Raw genomic sequence first — 18120 nt, forward strand, 5'->3', positions numbered from 1 at the left:
TGCGTGTCAGTGCTAGAGTGTGTGAGAGTGTTAGTGCATCAGTGCAAGCGAGTGTGTGTGCACGTCAGAGCTAGAGTGTGTGCAAGTGTTAGTGCATCAGTGCATGTGTGCGTGTGTCAGAGCTAGAGTGTGTGTGAGTGTAAGTGCGAGTGTTAGTGCATCAGTGCAAGCGCGTGTGCGTGTGTCAGTGCTGGAGTGTGTCCAAGTGTTAGTGCATCAGTGCAAGCGAGTGTGTCCACTGTCCATGCTCAGCTCTGCACGTCCGCGCTGTGTGGCTGCCCTGGGCGTGGCGAGCGCAGGTTCGAGCTCATGACAGCCAGAGGGGGAGGCGGGGCAATGGGAGGGGGGGCGTGCCTTCGCCCTGTGTTGCTAGGAGACAGAAAGGGAGAAGAGGAAGAGTGTTGCCACGGTGATGCAGAGGTACTCCCGTGTAGGGCTGTTCCCAGAGACGCTCTTCTCCAGTTTGGGAATCTCGGGATGAAACTGGTCTGGGAGAGAGGGAAAGGCGAATTCAGTGTATAATGCATCGGCAGAGCTTGGAATTTTAATTTTGTTTCCTATTTATAACTGGGAATTTCCATGCAGTACAGTTTATGAGTTTAGGAAGGTTCCAATCGCCTATGGACATAAGTCTCGTTCCCTGGCTCAGGGTTACAGTGTGACCCGGTCCAGACCGGACCAGGGATCTCTGGACTGTAGGGTTACAGTGTGACCCAGACTGGACCAGCGATCTCTGGACTGTAGGGTTACAGTGTGACCCAGACTGGACCAGTGATCTCTGGACTGTAGGGCTACAGTGTGACCCGGCCCAGACTGGACCAGTGATCTCTGGACTGTAGGGCTACAGTGTGACCCGGCCCAGACTGGACCAGTGATCTCTGGACTGTAGGGCTACAGTGTGACCCGGCCCAGACTGAACCAGTGATCTCTGTACTGTAGGGTTACAGTGTGACCCAGACTGGACCAGTGATCTCTGGACTGTAGGGTTACAGTGTGACCCAGACTGGACCAGCGATCTCTGGACTGTAGGGTTACAGTGTGACCCAGACTGGACCAGTGATCTCTGGACTGTAGGGTTACAGTGTGACCCAGACTGGACCAGCGATCTCTGGACTGTAGGGTTACAGTGTGACCCAGACTGGACCAGTGATCTCTGGACTGTAGGGCTACAGTGTGACCCGGCCCAGACTGGACCAGTGATCTCTGGACTGTAGGGCTACAGTGTGACCCGGCCCAGACTGAACCAGTGATCTCTGGACTGTAGGGTTACAGTGTGACCCAGACTGGACCAGCGATCTCTGGACTGTAGGGTTACAGTGTGACCCAGACTGGACCAGTGATCTCTGGACTGTAGGGTTACAGTGTGACCCAGACTGGACCAGTGATCTCTGGACTGTAGGGCTACAGTGTGACCCGGCCCAGACTGGAGTAGCTCAGGCAGTGAAAACTGCAGGGGGAGGCAGCACTCTCTCCCAGTGGCATGAGTACAATCTCATGGGAGCACAGAATGACAGGAATGCACAGGGAGGTAAATACCAGAAGTGACTGATGTTACAGGAACACCTCAGGGAGAAGGAATGCTGCTGTCTTATCAGCAGAGCAGTTCCTCCGGACTCACAGGAAAACATTCTTCACATAGTGCTGCTGACTTCCTGTACGGGCACCTGAGCACTGTCCTACACTCCACTGCCCCCTGAACACCCTTCCCTCTCACTCTCAGAGCACAGACAGCTCTGTTCACTCTCCTACACTCCACTGCCCCCTGAACACCCTTCTCTCTCACTCTCAGAGCACAGACAGCTCTGTTCACTCGCCTACACTCCACTGCCCCCTGAACACCCTTCCCACCCACTCTCAGAGCACAGACAGCTCTGTTCACTCTCCTACACTCCACTGCCCCCTGAACACCCTTCTCTCTCACTCTCAGAGCACAGACAGCTCTGTTCACTCTCCTACACTCCACTGCCCCCTGAACACCCTTCCCTCTCACTCTCAGAGCACAGACAGCTCTGTTCACTCTCCTACACTCCACTGCCCCCTGAACACCCTTCTCTCTCACTCTCAGAGCACAGACAGCTCTGTTCACTCTCCTACACTCCACTGCCCCCTGAACACCCTTCCCTCTCACTCTCAGAGCACAGACAGCTCTGTTCACTCTCCTACACTCCACTGCCCCCTGAACACCCTTCTCTCTCACTCTCAGAGCACAGACAGCTCTGTTCACTCTCCTACACTCCACTGCCCCCTGAACACCCTTCCCTCTCACTCTCAGAGCACAGACAGCTCTGTTCACTCTCCTACACTCCACTGCCCCCTGAACACCCTTCTCTCTCACTCTCAGAGCACAGACAGCTCTGTTCACTCTCCTACACTCCACTGCCCCCTGAACACCCTTCCCTCTCACTCTCAGAGCACAGACAGCTCTGTTCACTCTCCTACACTCCACTGCCCCCTGAACACCCTTCTCTCTCACTCTCAGAGCACAGACAGCTCTGTTCACTCTCCTACACTCCACTGCCCCCTGAACACCCTTCCCTCTCACTCTCAGAGCACAGACAGCTCTGTTCACTCTCCTACACTCCACTGCCCCCTGAACACCCTTCCCTCTCACTCTCAGAGCACAGACAGCTCTGTTCACTCTCCTACACTCCACTGCCCCCTGAACACCCTTCTCTCTCACTCTCGGAGAACAGACAGCGCACACAGAGGAAGAGGGGCTGAGAGTGCCAGCGCAGTCTCACCGAGGTCCTCGATCTCCAGGTCGGGTCTCAAGGTGAAGTCCAGCTGCGTTGGGGGAGGCTTCTCATCCAGCTGAGAGGCTGCAGAGGGACAGTGCACAGAGTGAGAGAGGAGGGGACAGTGACAGAGGGACAGTGCACAGAGTGAGCAAGAGGGTGAGGGTGTTCAAGTGACAGAGGGAGAGAGTGAGAGAGGAGGGGAGAGAGTGAGAGAGGGACAGAGGGAGAGAGGAGGGGAGAGTGAGAGAGGGACAGAGGGGAGTGAGAGAGGGACAGAGGGAGAGGCCAGAAGGGGAGAGTGAGAGAGGGACAGAGGGGAGAGTGAGAGAGGGACAGAGTGAGAGAGGAGGGGAGAGTGAGAGAGGGACAGAGAGAGGGACAGAGTGAGAGAGGAGGGGAGAGTGAGAGAGGGACAGAGAGAGAGAGGAGGGGAGAGTGAGAGAGGGACAGAGGGAGAGGCCAGGAGGGGCCAGAGACAGACTCACTGGTGGAGCAGCAGACGTACACCTTCATCCTCAGGCAGGTGCGGCCATGGTGGTGCGTGGGCGTCGCTAGAACGACACACAACACATCACTGCTCACGCCAATTACACGCCAACTGCATGTCCACACCCAGACAACTCCACTGCCAGATGTGCTGCTGACATCACACGCACACACGTGCTGCAGAAATAGCTGGTGCCAGGGAACCCCACACCTGCTGCTTCTCTTCCCAGCTCCTCCCTTAATTGAGCCCTTAATTAACCTAACGAGCTGCTTCACAGGCACTGATACAGGCGATTCTCCTTTTCAGAAGGTGGGAGACCTGGGGTTTAAGGCACCTCCAGCGTGTTCAGTGAGAGTGTTCAGGTGAACTGATTAAGGGTTCAGGGGAGTAATTGCAGGTGAGGTGTAGGAGTATATCAGTGTGTTATACTCACAGGTGTAGGAGTGTAGCAGTGTGATATACTCACAGGTGTAGGAGTATATCAGTGTGTTATACTCACAAGTGTAGGAGTATATCAGTGTGTTATACTCACAGGTGTAGGAGTGTAGCGGTGTGTTATACTCACAGGTGTAGGAGTGTAGCAGTGTGTTATACTTACAGGTGTAGGAGTGTATCAGTGTGTTATACTCACAGGTGTAGGAGTGTAGCGGTGTGTTATACTCACAGGTGTAGGAGTATATCAGTGTGTTACACTCACAAGTGTAGGAGTGTAGCGGTGTGTTATACTCACAGGTGTAGGAGTGTATCAGTGTGTTATACTCACAGGTGTAGGAGTGTAGCGGTGTGTTATACTCACAGGTGTAGGAGTATATCAGTGTGTTACACTCACAAGTGTAGGAGTGTAGCGGTGTGTTATACTCACAGGTGTAGGAGTATATCAGTGTGTTACACTCACAGGTGTAGGAGTGTAGCGGTGTGTTATACTCACAGGTGTAGGAGTATATCAGTGTGTTATACTCACAGGTGTAGGAGTGTAGCGGTGTGTTATACTCACAGGTGTAGGAGTATATCAGCGTGTTATACTCACAGGTGTAGGAGTATATCAGTGTGTTATACTCACAGGTGTAGGAGTATATCAGCGTGTTATACTCACAGGTGTAGGAGTGTAGCGGTGTGTTATACTCACAGGTGTAGGAGTATATCAGTGTGTTATACTCACAGGTGTAGGAGTGTAGCGGTGTGTTATACTCACAGGTGTAGGAGTATATCAGCGTGTTATACTCACAGGTGTAGGAGTGTAGCGGTGTGTTATACTCACAGGTGTAGGAGTATATCAGCGTGTTATACTCACAGGTGTAGGAGTATATCAGTGTGTTATACTCACAGGTGTAGGAGTATATCAGTGTGTTATACTCACAGGTGTAGGAGTGTAGCAGTGTGTTATACTCACAGGTGTAGGAGTATATCAGTGTGTTATACTCACAGGTGTAGGAGTGTAGCGGTGTGTTATACTCACAGGTGTAGGAGTATATCAGTGTGTTATACTCACAGGTGTAGGAGTGTAGCGGTGTGTTATACTCACAGGTGTAGGAGTATATCAGTGCGTTATACTCACAGGTGTAGGAGTATATCAGTGCGTTATACTCGCAGGTGTAGGGGTGAAGCAGTGTGTTATACCCACAGGAAAAGGGGTGCAGCAGTGCTATACTCACAGATGTAGTAGTACTCGTGTCCCACGTGGAACTCGTACCCCAGCGAGAAGGCGCTGTAGCGCTGGAACTTCTCGGAGAACTTGATGGGCGCGTGGGGCGCGTGGGGCCGGTTGCACTCCCAGCGCTTGAAGCCCAGCGCAGGGTCGCAGGTGCGGTAGCCCTCCCGGCTCACCATGTACAGCACGTACTGCTCGGCGTGCCGCTCCGGGGACGAGCCGTTATAGTGCGGGCAGTAGATGTCCAGGTAGTCGTTCACGTTCACCTGCACGGTGTAGCCCTCCCGCCGCAGGCTGGGGAGAGACGGGGGGGTGCCGGTTAGTCCTGCTGCGGAAGAGCTCCACGCCGCGCAGCAGCAGGGCAACCGCAGTGTCCCACAATGGCCAGCAGGTGGCAGTGCTGTCAAAGCAATCTGCTTTAGTGAGAGGGGAAATGTCCCACTTACTTTTACTAGATCTCTATTAGTCTGTTTACAGCAGAGTGAGAGGAGAGGGACAGCAGTGTCTCTAGCAGTGTCTCCAGTCCAGTCAGGGGTGTGTCAGTGTGTGAATTCAGGGGCAGTGTGAGAGGAGAGGGACAGCAGTGTCTCCAGTCCAGTCAGGGGTGTGTCAGTGTGTGAATTCAGGGGCAGTGTGAGAGGAGAGGGACAGCAGTGTCTCCAGTCCAGTCAGGGGTGTGTCAGTGTGTGAATTCAGGGGCAGTGTGAGAGGAGAGGGACAGCAGTGTCTCCAGTCCAGTCAGGGGTGTGTCAGTGTGTGAATTCAGGGGCAGTGTGAGAGGAGAGGGACAGCAGTGTCTCCAGTCCAGTCAGGGGTGTGTCAGTGTGTGAATTCAGGGGCAGTGTGAGAGGAGAGGGACAGCAGTGTCTCCAGTCCAGTCAGGGGTGTGTCAGTGTGTGAATTCAGGGGCAGTGTGAGAGGAGAGGGACAGCAGTGTCTCCAGTCCAGTCAGGGGTGTGTCAGTGTGTGAATTCAGGGGCAGTGTGAGAGGAGAGGGACAGCAGTGTCTCCAGTCCAGTCAGGGGTGTGTCAGTGTGTGAATTCAGGGGCAGTGTGAGAGGAGAGGGACAGCAGTGTCTCCAGTCCAGTCAGGGGTGTGTCAGTGTGTGAATTCAGGGGCAGTGTGAGAGGAGAGGGACAGCAGTGTCTCCAGTCCATTCAGGGGGGTGTCAGTGTGTGAACTCAGGGGCAGTGTGAGAGGAGAGGACAGCAGTGTCTCCAGTCCAGTCAGGGGTGTGTCAGTGTGTGAATTCAGGGGCAGTGTGAGAGGAGAGGGACAGCAGTGTCTCCAGTCCAGTCAGGGGTGTGTCAGTGTGTGAATTCAGGGGCAGTGTGAGAGGAGAGGGACAGCAGTGTCTCCAGTCCAGTCAGGGGGGTGTCAGTGTGTGAATTCAGGGGCAGTGTGAGAGGAGAGGGACAGCAGTGTCTCCAGTCCAGTCAGGGGTGTGTCAATGTGTGAATTCAGGGGCAGTGTGAGAGGAGAGGGACAGCAGTGTCTCCAGTCCAGTCAGGGGTGTGTCAGTGTGTGAATTCAGGGGCAGTGTGAGAGGAGAGGGACAGCAGTGTCTCCAGTCCAGTCAGGGGTGTGTCAGTGTGTGAAGAGAGGGACAGCAGTGTCTCCAGTCCAGTCAGGGGTGTGTCAGTGTGTGAATTCAGGGGAGTGTGAGAGGAGAGGGGCAGCAGTGTCTCCAGCACAGTCAGGTGTGTGAGCAGATGTTCAGCTCAGTGATGTCTGTGTAGTACAATGATCTCTAATGGGTGTCTGGCATCTCTTTAGCTCAACACCGTCTCCTGTATTATTCATATCCCATCGCTTCTCTCCTGCCTCTCGCCTCGCTCTGCCTCTGCACAGCTACAGTCTTTTCATCCTCTCTCCTTGTCCTTCTCTCCTTCATTCCCCGTCTCTCCCCATCCCCCTCTCCGTCTCATTTCCCCGACCCCCCCCTCGTTCTTTATTCCTCCCCCCCTCTCTACTGCTCTTTCTTTCTCTGACGCGCTCTTCACTTCTCTCCCTCCTCTCTCACTTCATCTCTCTCTCTCTCTGGCAGTCTCTCAATTCTAGGCCATGTCTCTGGAGACTGTATTTATTCAATTATTAAATGAACACAGAGGCTGCAGCTACAGCACTGCTCTCTCTCTCGTTAACTCCCTCACTCTTCTTCCTGCTGAGAATCCCTTTTGTTAAAATGTACACCTCCAACCAGGAAACAGGCTCAGCCCTCTGATCCGCCCCAGGTGTGACAGTGCTGTCAGTCAGACCCCAGTGCACAGCAGTCTGATCCACTCCAGGTCTTACAGTGCTGTCAGTCATACTCCCAGTGCACAGCAGTCTGATCCACTCCAGGTCTTACAGTGCTGTCAGTCAGACTCCCAGTGCACAGCAGTCTGATCCACTCCAGGTCTTACAGTGCTGTCAGTCAGACCCCAGTGCACAGCAGTCTGATCCACTTCAGAGATTAAGCACCAAAGGGAGGACTGGTGCAGCTCTCACTGACTGCACACACACACTGCAGGAGCCCTGGACAGACACAGGGGGCGCTGTTCTCCTCCTCTGACACCCACACTGTCAGGATAACAGCTCCTCTTCCTCTGTGACCCGGCCCAGACTGGACCAGTGATCTCTGGATTGTAGGGTTACAGTGTGACCCAGACTGGACCAGTGATCTCTGGGCTGTAGGGTTACAGTGTGACCCAGCCCAGACTGGACCAGTGATCCTTGGACTGTAGGGTTACAGTGTGACCCAGACTGGACCAGTGATCTCTGGACTGTAGGGTTACAGTGTGACCCAGACTGGACCAGCAATCTCTGGACTGTAGGGTTACAGTGTGACCCAGACTGGACCAGCAATCTCTGGACTGTAGGGTTACAGTGTGAACCAGACTGCACCAACGATCTCTGGACTGTAGGGTTACAGTGTGAACCAGACTGCACCAACGATCTCTGGGCTGTAGGGTAACAGTGTGACCCAGACTGGACCAGTGATCTCTGGGCTGTAGGGTTACAGTGTGACCCAGACTGGACCAGTGATCTCTGGACTGTAGGGTTACAGTGTGACCCAGACTGGACCAGTGATCTCTGGACTGTAGGGTAACAGTGTGACCCAGACTGGACCAGTGATCTCTGGGCTGTAGGGTTACAGTGTGACCCAGACTGGACCAGTGATCTCTGGACTGTAGGGTTACAGTGTGACCCAGACTGGACCAGTGATCTCTGGGCTGTAGGGTTACAGTGTGACCCAGACTGGACCAGTGATCTCTGGACTGTAGGGTTACAGTGTGACCCAGACTGGACCAGTGATCTCTGGACTGTAGGGTAACAGTGTGACCCAGACTGGACCAGTGATCTCTGGGCTGTAGGGTTACAGTGTGACCCAGACTGGACCAGTGATCTCTGGACTGTAGGGTTACAGTGTGACCCAGACTGGACCGGTGATCTCTGGGCTGTAGGGTAACAGTGTGACCCAGACTGGACCGGTGATCTCTGGACTGTAGGGTTACAGTGTGACCCAGACTGGACCGGCGATCTCTGGGCTGTAGGGTTACAGTGTGACCCAGACTGGACCGGCGATCTCTGGGCTGTAGGGTTACAGTGTGACCCAGACTGGACCGGCGATCTCTGGACTGTAGGGTAACAGTGTGACCCAGACTGGACCGGCGATCTCTGGGCTGTAGGGTTACAGTGTGACCCAGACTGGACCGGCGATCTCTGGGCTGTAGGGTTACAGTGTGACCCAGACTGGACCGGCGATCTCTGGGCTGTAGGGTAACAGTGTGACCCAGACTGGACCGGCGATCTCTGGGCTGTAGGGTTACAGTGTGACCCAGACTGGACCGGCGATCTCTGGACTGTAGGGTTACAGTGTGACCCAGACTGGACCGGCGATCTCTGGACTGTAGGGTTACAGTGTGACCCAGACTGGACCGGCGATCTCTGGACTGTAGGGTTACAGTGTGACCCAGACTGGACCGGTGATCTCTGGACTGTAGGGTTACAGTGTGACCCAGACTGGACCGGTGATCTCTGGGCTGTAGGGTTACAGTGTGACCCAGACTGGACCAGTGGCCTCTGGACTGTAGGGTTACAGTGTGACCCAGACTGGACCAGTGATCTCTGGACTGTAGGGTTACAGTGTGACCCAGACTGGACCAGCGATCTCTGGACTGTAGGGTTACAGTGTGACCCAGACTGGACCAGTGATCTCTGGGCTGTAGGGTAACAGTGTGACCCGGCGCAGACTCCCTGCAGGAGGCTCAGATACTGGGGTTCAGGCTCAGATACTGGGATTCAGGTCTCTACCAGCAGGAGGCTCAGTTATTGGGGTTTGGGGCTCTCCCAACGGGATGCTCAGATACTGGGGTTCGGGGCTCTTCCAGCAGGAGGCTCGGATACTTGGGTTCAGGCTCGGATACTGGGGTTCGGGACTCTTCCAGTAGGGAGCACATTCCAGGCAGGTATTCGGGCCAGTGCAGCTGCTGCCTCTTATTCATCCAGGCGGGAAGGAATCGGATTTTACACGGCACTCGCTTGTAATCAGGGATCAAGGTCAGACGGAATCGGATTAGCACGATTCCCAGGACTCATCTCCGTGCATTTGCAGGCGTATTCAAATAAGCACAGAAACTCGAGTGCCACACAGCGCCATTTAAAACCAGAGAAGATCCGTGTTACACAAGAGCTAGCAAGAGTAATTCACAAACATCAGAGGTGCTGACAAGAGCTTTCATACCACGAAATTACACAGCCACTTCCCTGCGAAGATGAGTTCTGTTCATTTAAAACTCACTTATTTTAAAAGTCACATCTGTGGGACTGACTGATGTTCGAGCTGTGTTTAAACTGGTATTAGCATATACTTTCTGACTGAGCAGATCAAAATAGCTCTACTTGTGAGAGGAGAGGGACAGCAGTGTCTCCAGTCCAGTCAGGGGTGTGTCAGTGTGTGAATTCAGGGGCAGTGTGAGAGGAGAGGGACAGCAGTGTCTCCAGTCCAGTCAGGGGTGTGTCAGTGTGTGAATTCAGGGGCAGTGTGAGAGGAGAGGGACAGCAGTGTCTCCAGTCCAGTCAGGGGGGTGTCAGTGTGTGAATTCAGGGGCAGTGTGAGAGGAGAGGGACAGCAGTGTCTCCAGTCCAGTCAGGGGTGTGTCAGTGTGAGAATTCAGGGGCAGTGTGAGAGGAGAGGGACGGCAGTGTCTCCAGTCCAGTCAGGGGTGTGTCAGTGTGTGAATTCAGGGGGAGTGTGAGAGGAGAGGGACAGCAGTGTCTCCAGTCCAGTCAGGGGGGTGTCAGTGTGTGAATTCAGGGGGAGTGTGAGAGGAGAGGGACAGCAGTGTCTCCAGTCCAGTCAGGGGTGTGTCAGTGTGTGAATTCAGGGGCAGTGTGAGAGGAGAGGGACGGCAGTGTCTCCAGTCCAGTCAGGGGTGTGTCAGTGTGTGAATTCAGGGGCAGTGTGAGAGGAGAGGGACGGCAGTGTCTCCAGTCCAGTCAGGGGGGTGTCAGTGTGTGAATTCAGGGGCAGTGTGAGAGGAGAGGGACAGCAGTGTCTCCAGTCCAGTCAGGGGTGTGTCAGTGTGTGAATTCAGGGGGAGTGTGAGAGGAGAGGGACAGCAGTGTCTCCAGTCCAGTCAGGGGGGTGTCAGTGTGTGAATTCAGGGGCAGTGTGAGAGGAGGGGGACAGCAGTGTCTCCAGTCCAGTCAGGGGTATGTCAGTGTGTGAATTCAGGGGCAGTGTGAGAGGAGAGGGACAGCAGTGTCTCCAGTCCAGTCAGGGGTGTGTCAGTGTGTGAATTCAGGGGGAGTGTGAGAGGAGAGGGACAGCAGTGTCTCCAGTCCAGTCAGGGGTGTGTCAGTGTGTGAATTCAGGGGCAGTGTGAGAGGAGAGGGACGGCAGTGTCTCCAGTCCAGTCAGGGGTGTGTCAGTGTGTGAATTCAGGGGCAGTGTGAGAGGAGAGGGACGGCAGTGTCTCCAGTCCAGTCAGGGGTGTGTCAGTGTGTGAATTCAGGGGGAGTGTGAGAGGAGAGGGACAGCAGTGTCTCCAGTCCAGTCAGGGGTGTGTCAGTGTGTGAATTCAGGGGCAGTGTGAGAGGAGAGGGACAGCAGTGTCTCCAGTCCAGTCAGGGGTGTGTCAGTGTGTGAATTCAGGGGCAGTGTGAGAGGAGAGGGACAGCAGTGTCTCCAGTCCAGTCAGGGGTGTGTCAGTGTGTGAATTCAGGGGCAGTGTGAGAGGAGAGGGACAGCAGTGTCTCCAGTCCAGTCAGGGGTGTGTCAGTGTGTGAATTCAGGGGAGTGTGAGAGGAGAGGGACAGCAGTGTCTCCAGTCCAGTCAGGGGTGTGTCAGTGTGTGAATTCAGGGGGAGTGTGAGAGGAGAGGGACAGCAGTGTCTCCAGTCCAGTCAGGGGTGTGTCAGTGTGTGAATTCAGGGGCAGTGTGAGAGGAGAGGGACAGCAGTGTCTCCAGTCCAGTCAGGGGTGTGTCAGTGTGAGAATTCAGGGGCAGTGTGAGAGGAGAGGGACAGCAGTGTCTCCAGTCCAGTCAGGGGTGTGTCAGTGTGTGAATTCAGGGGCAGTGTGAGAGGAGAGGGACAGCAGTGTCTCCAGTCCAGTCAGGGGTATGTCAGTGTGTGAATTCAGGGGCAGTGTGAGAGGAGAGGGACAGCAGTGTCTCCAGTCCAGTCAGGGGTGTGTCAGTGTGTGAATTCAGGGGGAGTGTGAGAAGAGAGGGACAGCAGTGTCTCCAGTCCAGTCAGGGGTGTGTCAGTGTGTGAATTCGGGGGCAGTGTGAGAGGAGAGGGACAGAAGTGTCTCCAGTCCAGTCAGGGGGGTGTCAGTGTGTGAATTCAGGGGGAGTGTGAGAGGAGAGGGACAGCAGTGTCTCCAGTCCAGTCAGGGGTGTGTCAGTGTGTGAATTCAGGGGCAGTGTGAGAGGAGAGGGACGGCAGTGTCTCCAGTCCAGTCAGGGGTGTGTCAGTGTGTGAATTCAGGGGCAGTGTGAGAGGAGAGGGACGGCAGTGTCTCCAGTCCAGTCAGGGGTGTGTCAGTGTGTGAATTCAGGGGCAGTGTGAGAGGAGAGGGACGGCAGTGTCTCCAGTCCAGTCAGGGGTGTGTCAGTGTGTGAATTCAGGAGCAGTGTGAGAGGAGAGGGACGGCAGTGTCTCCAGTCCAGTCAGGGGTGTGTCAGTGTGTGAATTCAGGGGCAGTGTGAGAGGAGAGGGACAGCAGTGTCTCCAGTCCAGTCAGGGGTGTGTCAGTGTGTGAATTCAGGGGGAGTGTGAGAAGAGAGGGACAGCAGTGTCTCCAGTCCAGTCAGGGGTGTGTCAGTGTGTGAATTCGGGGGCAGTGTGAGAGGAGAGGGACAGAAGTGTCTCCAGTCCAGTCAGGGGGGTGTCAGTGTGTGAATTCAGGGGGAGTGTGAGAGGAGAGGGACAGCAGTGTCTCCAGTCCAGTCAGGGGTGTGTCAGTGTGTGAATTCAGGGGCAGTGTGAGAGGAGAGGGACGGCAGTGTCTCCAGTCCAGTCAGGGGTGTGTCAGTGTGTGAATTCAGGGGCAGTGTGAGAGGAGAGGGACGGCAGTGTCTCCAGTCCAGTCAGGGGTGTGTCAGTGTGTGAATTCAGGGGCAGTGTGAGAGGAGAGGGACGGCAGTGTCTCCAGTCCAGTCAGGGGTGTGTCAGTGTGTGAATTCAGGAGCAGTGTGAGAGGAGAGGGACGGCAGTGTCTCCAGTCCAGTCAGGGGTGTGTCAGTGTGTGAATTCAGGGGGAGTGTGAGAGGAGAGGGACGGCAGTGTCTCCAGTCCAGTCAGGGGGGTGTCAGTGTGTGACTTCAGGGGCAGTGTGAGAGGAGAGGGACGGCAGTGTCTCCAGTCCAGTCAGGGGTGTGTCAGTGTGTGAATTCAGGGGCAGTGTGAGAGGAGAGGGACAGCAGTGTCTCCAGTCCAGTCAGGGGTGTGTCAGTGTGTGAATTCAGGGGCAGTGTGAGAGGAGAGGGACAGCAGTGTCTCCAGTCCAGTCAGGGGTATGTCAGTGTGTGAATTCAGGGGCAGTGTGAGAGGAGAGGGACAGCAGTGTCTCCAGTCCAGTCAGGGGTGTGTCAGTGTGTGAATTCAGGGGGAGTGTGAGAAGAGAGGGACAGCAGTGTCTCCAGTCCAGTCAGGGGTGTGTCAGTGTGTGAATTCAGGAGCAGTGTGAGAGGAGAGGGACGGCAGTGTCTCCAGTCCAGTCAGGGGTGTGTCAGTGTGTGAATTCAGGGGGAGTGTGAGAGGAGAGGGACGGCAGTGTCTCCAGTCCAGTCAGGGGTGTGTCAGTGTGTGAATTCAGGGGCAGTGTGAGAGGAGAGGGACAGCAGTGTCTCCAGTCCAGTCAGGGGGGTGTCAGTGTGTGAATTCAGGGGCAGTGTGAGAGGAGAGGGACAGCAGTGTCTCCAGTCCAGTCAGGGGGGTGTCAGTGTGTGAATTCAGGGGCAGTGTGAGAGGAGAGGGACAGCAGTGTCTCCAGTCCAGTCAGGGGTGTGTCAGTGTGTGAATTCAGGGGGAGTGTGAGAGGAGAGGGACAGCAGTGTCTCCAGTCCAGTCAGGGGTGTGTCAGTGTGTGAATTCAGGGGCAGTGTGAGAGGAGAGGGACAGCAGTGTCTCCAGTCCAGTCAGGGGGGTGTCAGTGTGTGAATTCAGGGGCAGTGTGAGAGGAGAGGGACAGCAGTGTCTCCAGTCCAGTCAGGGGTGTGTCAGTGTGTGAATTCAGGGGCAGTGTGAGAGGAGAGGGACAGCAGTGTCTCCAGTCCAGTCAGGGGGGTGTCAGTGTGTGAATTCAGGGGCAGTGTGAGAGGAGAGGGACAGCAGTGTCTCCAGTCCAGTCAGGGGTGTGTCAGTGTGTGAATTCAGGGGCAGTGTGAGAGGAGAGGGACAGCAGTGTCTCCAGTCCAGTCAGGGGGGTGTCAGTGTGTGAATTCAGGGGCAGTGTGAGAGGAGAGGGACAGCAGTGTCTCCAGTCCAGTCAGGGGGGTGTCAGTGTGTGAATTCAGGGGCAGTGTGAGAGGAGAGGGACAGCAGTGTCTCCAGTCCAGTCAGGGGTGTGTCAGTGTGAGAATTCAGGGGCAGTGTGAGAGGAGAGGGACAGCAGTGTCTCCAGTCCAGTCAGGGGGGTGTCAGTGTGTGAATTCAGGGGCAGTGTGAGAGGAGAGGGACAGCAGTGTCTCCAGTCCAGTCAGGGGTGTGTCAGTGTGAGGAGAGGGACAGCAGTGTCTCCAGTCCAGTCAGGGGTGTGTCAATGTGTGAATTCAGGGGCAGTGTGAGAGGAGAGGGACAGCAGTGTCTCCAGTCCAGTCAGGAGGGTGTCAGTGTGTGAAATCAGGGCGAGTGTGAGAGGAGAGGGACAGCAGTGTCTCCAGTCCAGTCAGGGGGGTGTCAGTGTGTGAATTCAGGGGCAGTGTGAGAGGAGAGGGACAGCAGTGTCTCCAGTCCAGTCAGGGGTGTGTCAATGTGTGAATTCAGGGGCAGTGTGAGAGGAGAGGGACAGCAGTGTCTCCAGTCCAGTCAGGAGGGTGTCAGTGTGTGAATTCAGGGGGAGTGTGAGAGGAGAGGGACAGCAGTGTCTCCAGTCCAGTCAGGGGGGTGTCAGTGTGTGAATTCAGAGCTGGGAGAGGAGTAGATGCAGAATCGATGTGTTAACAAGCGCCGAGTCGAATAACAAGCTTGTCATCTCGACTGCTGGATTCCTCCCCAGTCCTCTCTCCCTCTCTCCCCTCCGCAATCCCTCTCTTCTCCTGCTCGGAGCGCAGATGAAAGGATCCCGGAGCGACGTGGGAGCGCGCGCGCGCGGCAGCCAGCGGGGCAGGCCTATTTTTAAATGGAGAGGGGGAAGAGGGGGAGAGAACCGGAGGAGAGCAGGAAGGGGGAGCGGGAGACAGGAAGTCAAAGGGAGAAGCCGGGAGAGAGGGGGGGACGGGCCGAGATAGGTTTTAAAGCAGAGAGAGGGATGAGGAGGGAGGAAGGAGAAGAGACGGAGTGGTTAATGTATAGGGAGCGAAAGAGAGGAGGAGAGAGAGAGAGCGGCTCTATTTTTAAACCCAGTCAAGGGAGTGAGAGAGAGAGAGAAAGAGAGAGAGAGAGAGGGGAGCACAGAAAGAGGAAAGGAGAGAGAGAGAGAGAGAGAGAGATCGCGTTTGCCGTGTGTCTCCAGGGATGAACAGAAGTAGAAAACAAATGAAGAGATGGGCTGCTCTCTCCCTCCCTCCCTCTCTCTCTTCCTTTTTGTCTCATCACCAGTTCCCTTTAAGTGATGGAGCTGAGCTAGTTAGTGAGGCCAGCAGGCACTGGGGGGGGGTGAGTGTGAATGTGCGAGGCGGGCGCAGTACCAACAATGGCCACCAGGCGGCGCCCCACACACACACCGCAGCGAGCTTCACAGACCGGATTCCTGCAGCGAGCTCTTGCAGAACACCTCGTTCCCATGTGGAGCAGCACAGTTTAACACGCTCTTCTTGGAAATCGCAACGTTCTCCTTGGAAAGCGACTGCTAAATTCTACCCCACTGAGCAGCTTCTCCGGGTGGAATTAAATACTGTCGTGCTGGAGTGGCTCCAGTGCTCTGTGTGCCGACGGCCAGCACTGGTCCAGAAGTATTTTGTCATTTCCGCGGAACTGCTCTCAGCGGTATTACAGTAACAGAGCAACCAGGAGCTGGACCTGCAAGTGTTGCACCGGGAAAGGACTTTAGTGGCGCACATGTCTCTGCAGCACCCAAGAGAGAGACAGTCCCACCTCCCCCGCATCTCCGACACCCGTCCACAGCTGCACACAGCGAGCGTCTGCATCAGGCCCTGCACACCGAGGAAAAGACCCCTCTCTTCTGGGACGTGGCGCTGCACCAGTGTGCTTTGGCCTCATCCGCTTTGTGCTTGGCGTTTTGCTGGGAAAAGCCCCTGAGCATGCGAGCAGGTGGTGCGAGTGTCCGATCCTTCCACGCCCAGGGACCCCGTGAAATTGGGGTTCCCTGAAGCAGGAAGGAAAGGAGGAGGATCTGCATTGCTCCTTGACGTGGATTTCCCATCTCTCGCACTCTTCCTCCCCTCCTGCCTCTTTCTCCCTCTGTCCTCCTCCTCGCTTGCTCTCCCACCTCTCCCCCTCCGCGCTCTTAAGAGAGAGACAGCTGATGAATAATTGATAGATTATTAAACTCGGCTACATCACAGAGCCCTGGGGCAACACTGTCTGAATCAGACCCTCACTGACAAACACACGCTGACACAGGAGGACCTGAACACTCTCACTCTCTCACACACACACACAATGGAGGACACACATTAACACTCCTTCATCATCATCAGAGCTGGAGTCACTGTACAGACACTCAGTCCAGCTCCTCTGTATCTTCACATGAACACTCCTTCATCATCATCAGAGCTGTAGAGTAACTGTACAGACACTCAGTCCAGCTCCTCTGTATCTTCACACTAACACTCCTTCATCATCATCAGAGCTGTAGAGTCACTGTACAGACACTCAGTCCAGCTCCTCTGTATCTTCACACTAACACTCCTTCATCATCATCAGAGCTGTAGAGTCACTGTACAGACACTCAGTCCAGCTCCTCTGTATCTTCACACTAACACTCCTTCATCATCATCAGAGCTGTAGAGTCACTGTACAGACACTCAGTCCAGCTCCTCTGTATCTTCACACGAACACTCCTTCATCATCATCAGAGCTGTAGAGTCACTGTACAGACACTCAGTCCAGCTCCTCTGTATCTTCACATGAACACTCCTTCATCATCATCAGAGCTGTAGAGTCACTGTACAGACACTCAGTCCAGCTCCTCTGTATCTTCACATGAACACTCCTTCATCATCATCAGAGCTGTAGAGTCACTGTACAGACACTCAGTCCAGCTCCTCTGTATCTTCACACGAACACTCCTTCATCATCATCAGAGCTGTAGAGTCACTGTACAGACACTCAGTCCAGCTCCTCTGTATCTTCACATGAACACTCCTTCATCATCATCAGAGCTGTAGAGTCATTGTACAGACACTCAGTCCAGCTCCTCTGTATCTTCACATGAACACTCCTTCATCATCATCAGAGCTGTAGAGTCACTGTACAGACACTCAGTCCAGCTCCTCTGTATCTTCACATGAACACTCCTTCATCATCATCAGAGCTGTAGAGTAACTGTACAGACACTCAGTCCAGCTCCTCTGTATCTTCACATGAACACTCCTTCATCATCATCAGAGCTGTAGAGTCACTGTACAGACACTCAGTCCAGCTCCTCTGTATCTTCACATGAACACTCCTTCATCATCATCAGAGCTGTAGAGTAACCGTACAGACACTCAGTCCAGCTCCTCTGTATCTTCACATTAACACTCCATCATCATTGTATTATTATCTCAGATCTAGCCCTGCCCCTCCTGTCTAAAACACTGGCTGCTGTTTGAGCTGTACACACCACAGCAGTGTGGACACTCTCTCACCCCTTTATTTATTCTTTCCGTCATTCACTACTTCTGTTGAGAATTCACTGAATGGAAAATCTGCTGTCAGCATAGTGCACAATGCATGGGCAGCACAATAGGAACAGACAGTTAAGCCTCAACACACATTAGAATTCACCACACTGCCTCAGTGTTACAGTACTGCAGTCCAGTATTGTTACAGTACAGTGTAGTGCACAGTATCACACTAGAAATCACCGCACTGCCTCAGTGTTACAGTACTGTAGTACAGTATTGTTACAGTACAGTGTAGTGAACAGTATCACACTAGAAATCACCGCACTGCCTCAGTGTTACAGTACTGCAGTCCAGTATTGTTACAGTACAGTGTAGTGCACAGTAGCACACTATAAATCACCGCACTGCCTCAGTGTTACAGTACTGCAGTCCAGTATTGTTACAGTACAGTGTAGTGCACAGTATCACACTAGAAATCACCGCACTGCCTCAGTGTTACAGTACTGTAGTACAGTATTGTTACAGTACAGTGTAGTGCACAGTAGTACACTAGAAATCACCGCACTGCCTTAGTGTTACAGTACTGCAGTCCAGTATTGTTACAGTACAGTGTAGTGCACAGTATCACACTAGAAATCACCGCACTGCCTCAGTGTTACAGTACTGCAGTCCAGTATTGTTACAGTACAGTGTAGTGCACAGTATCACACTAGAAATCACCACACTGCCTCAGTGTTACAGTACTGCAGTCCAGTATTGTTACAGTACAGTGCAGTGCACAGTAGCACACTAGAAATCACCAC

At 54.2% G+C, this 18120-nt stretch overlaps 1 protein-coding gene across 1 annotated transcript in view; it reads right to left on the minus strand.

Moving 5' to 3' along the window:
- Positions 1-350: 350 nt before the first annotated feature.
- The window catches only part of efna3b (ephrin-A3b), a 35008-nt gene continuing 17238 nt past the window's right edge, over positions 351-18120 (minus strand). The window contains exons 2-5 of the mRNA XM_088905052.1: positions 4878-5167; positions 3224-3289; positions 2742-2819; positions 351-488 (exon numbers count right to left, since the gene is read on the minus strand). Coding sequence (XP_088761178.1) covers positions 370-488; positions 2742-2819; positions 3224-3289; positions 4878-5167 — 553 coding nt within the window. The 3' untranslated portion in view covers positions 351-369. The remainder of the gene's footprint in view (positions 489-2741; positions 2820-3223; positions 3290-4877; positions 5168-18120) is intronic.

This window comes from Atractosteus spatula, chromosome 25 (assembly GCF_055471065.1).
Source record: "Atractosteus spatula isolate fAtrSpa1 chromosome 25, fAtrSpa1.hap1, whole genome shotgun sequence".
Lineage (NCBI taxonomy): Eukaryota > Metazoa > Chordata > Actinopteri > Semionotiformes > Lepisosteidae > Atractosteus > Atractosteus spatula.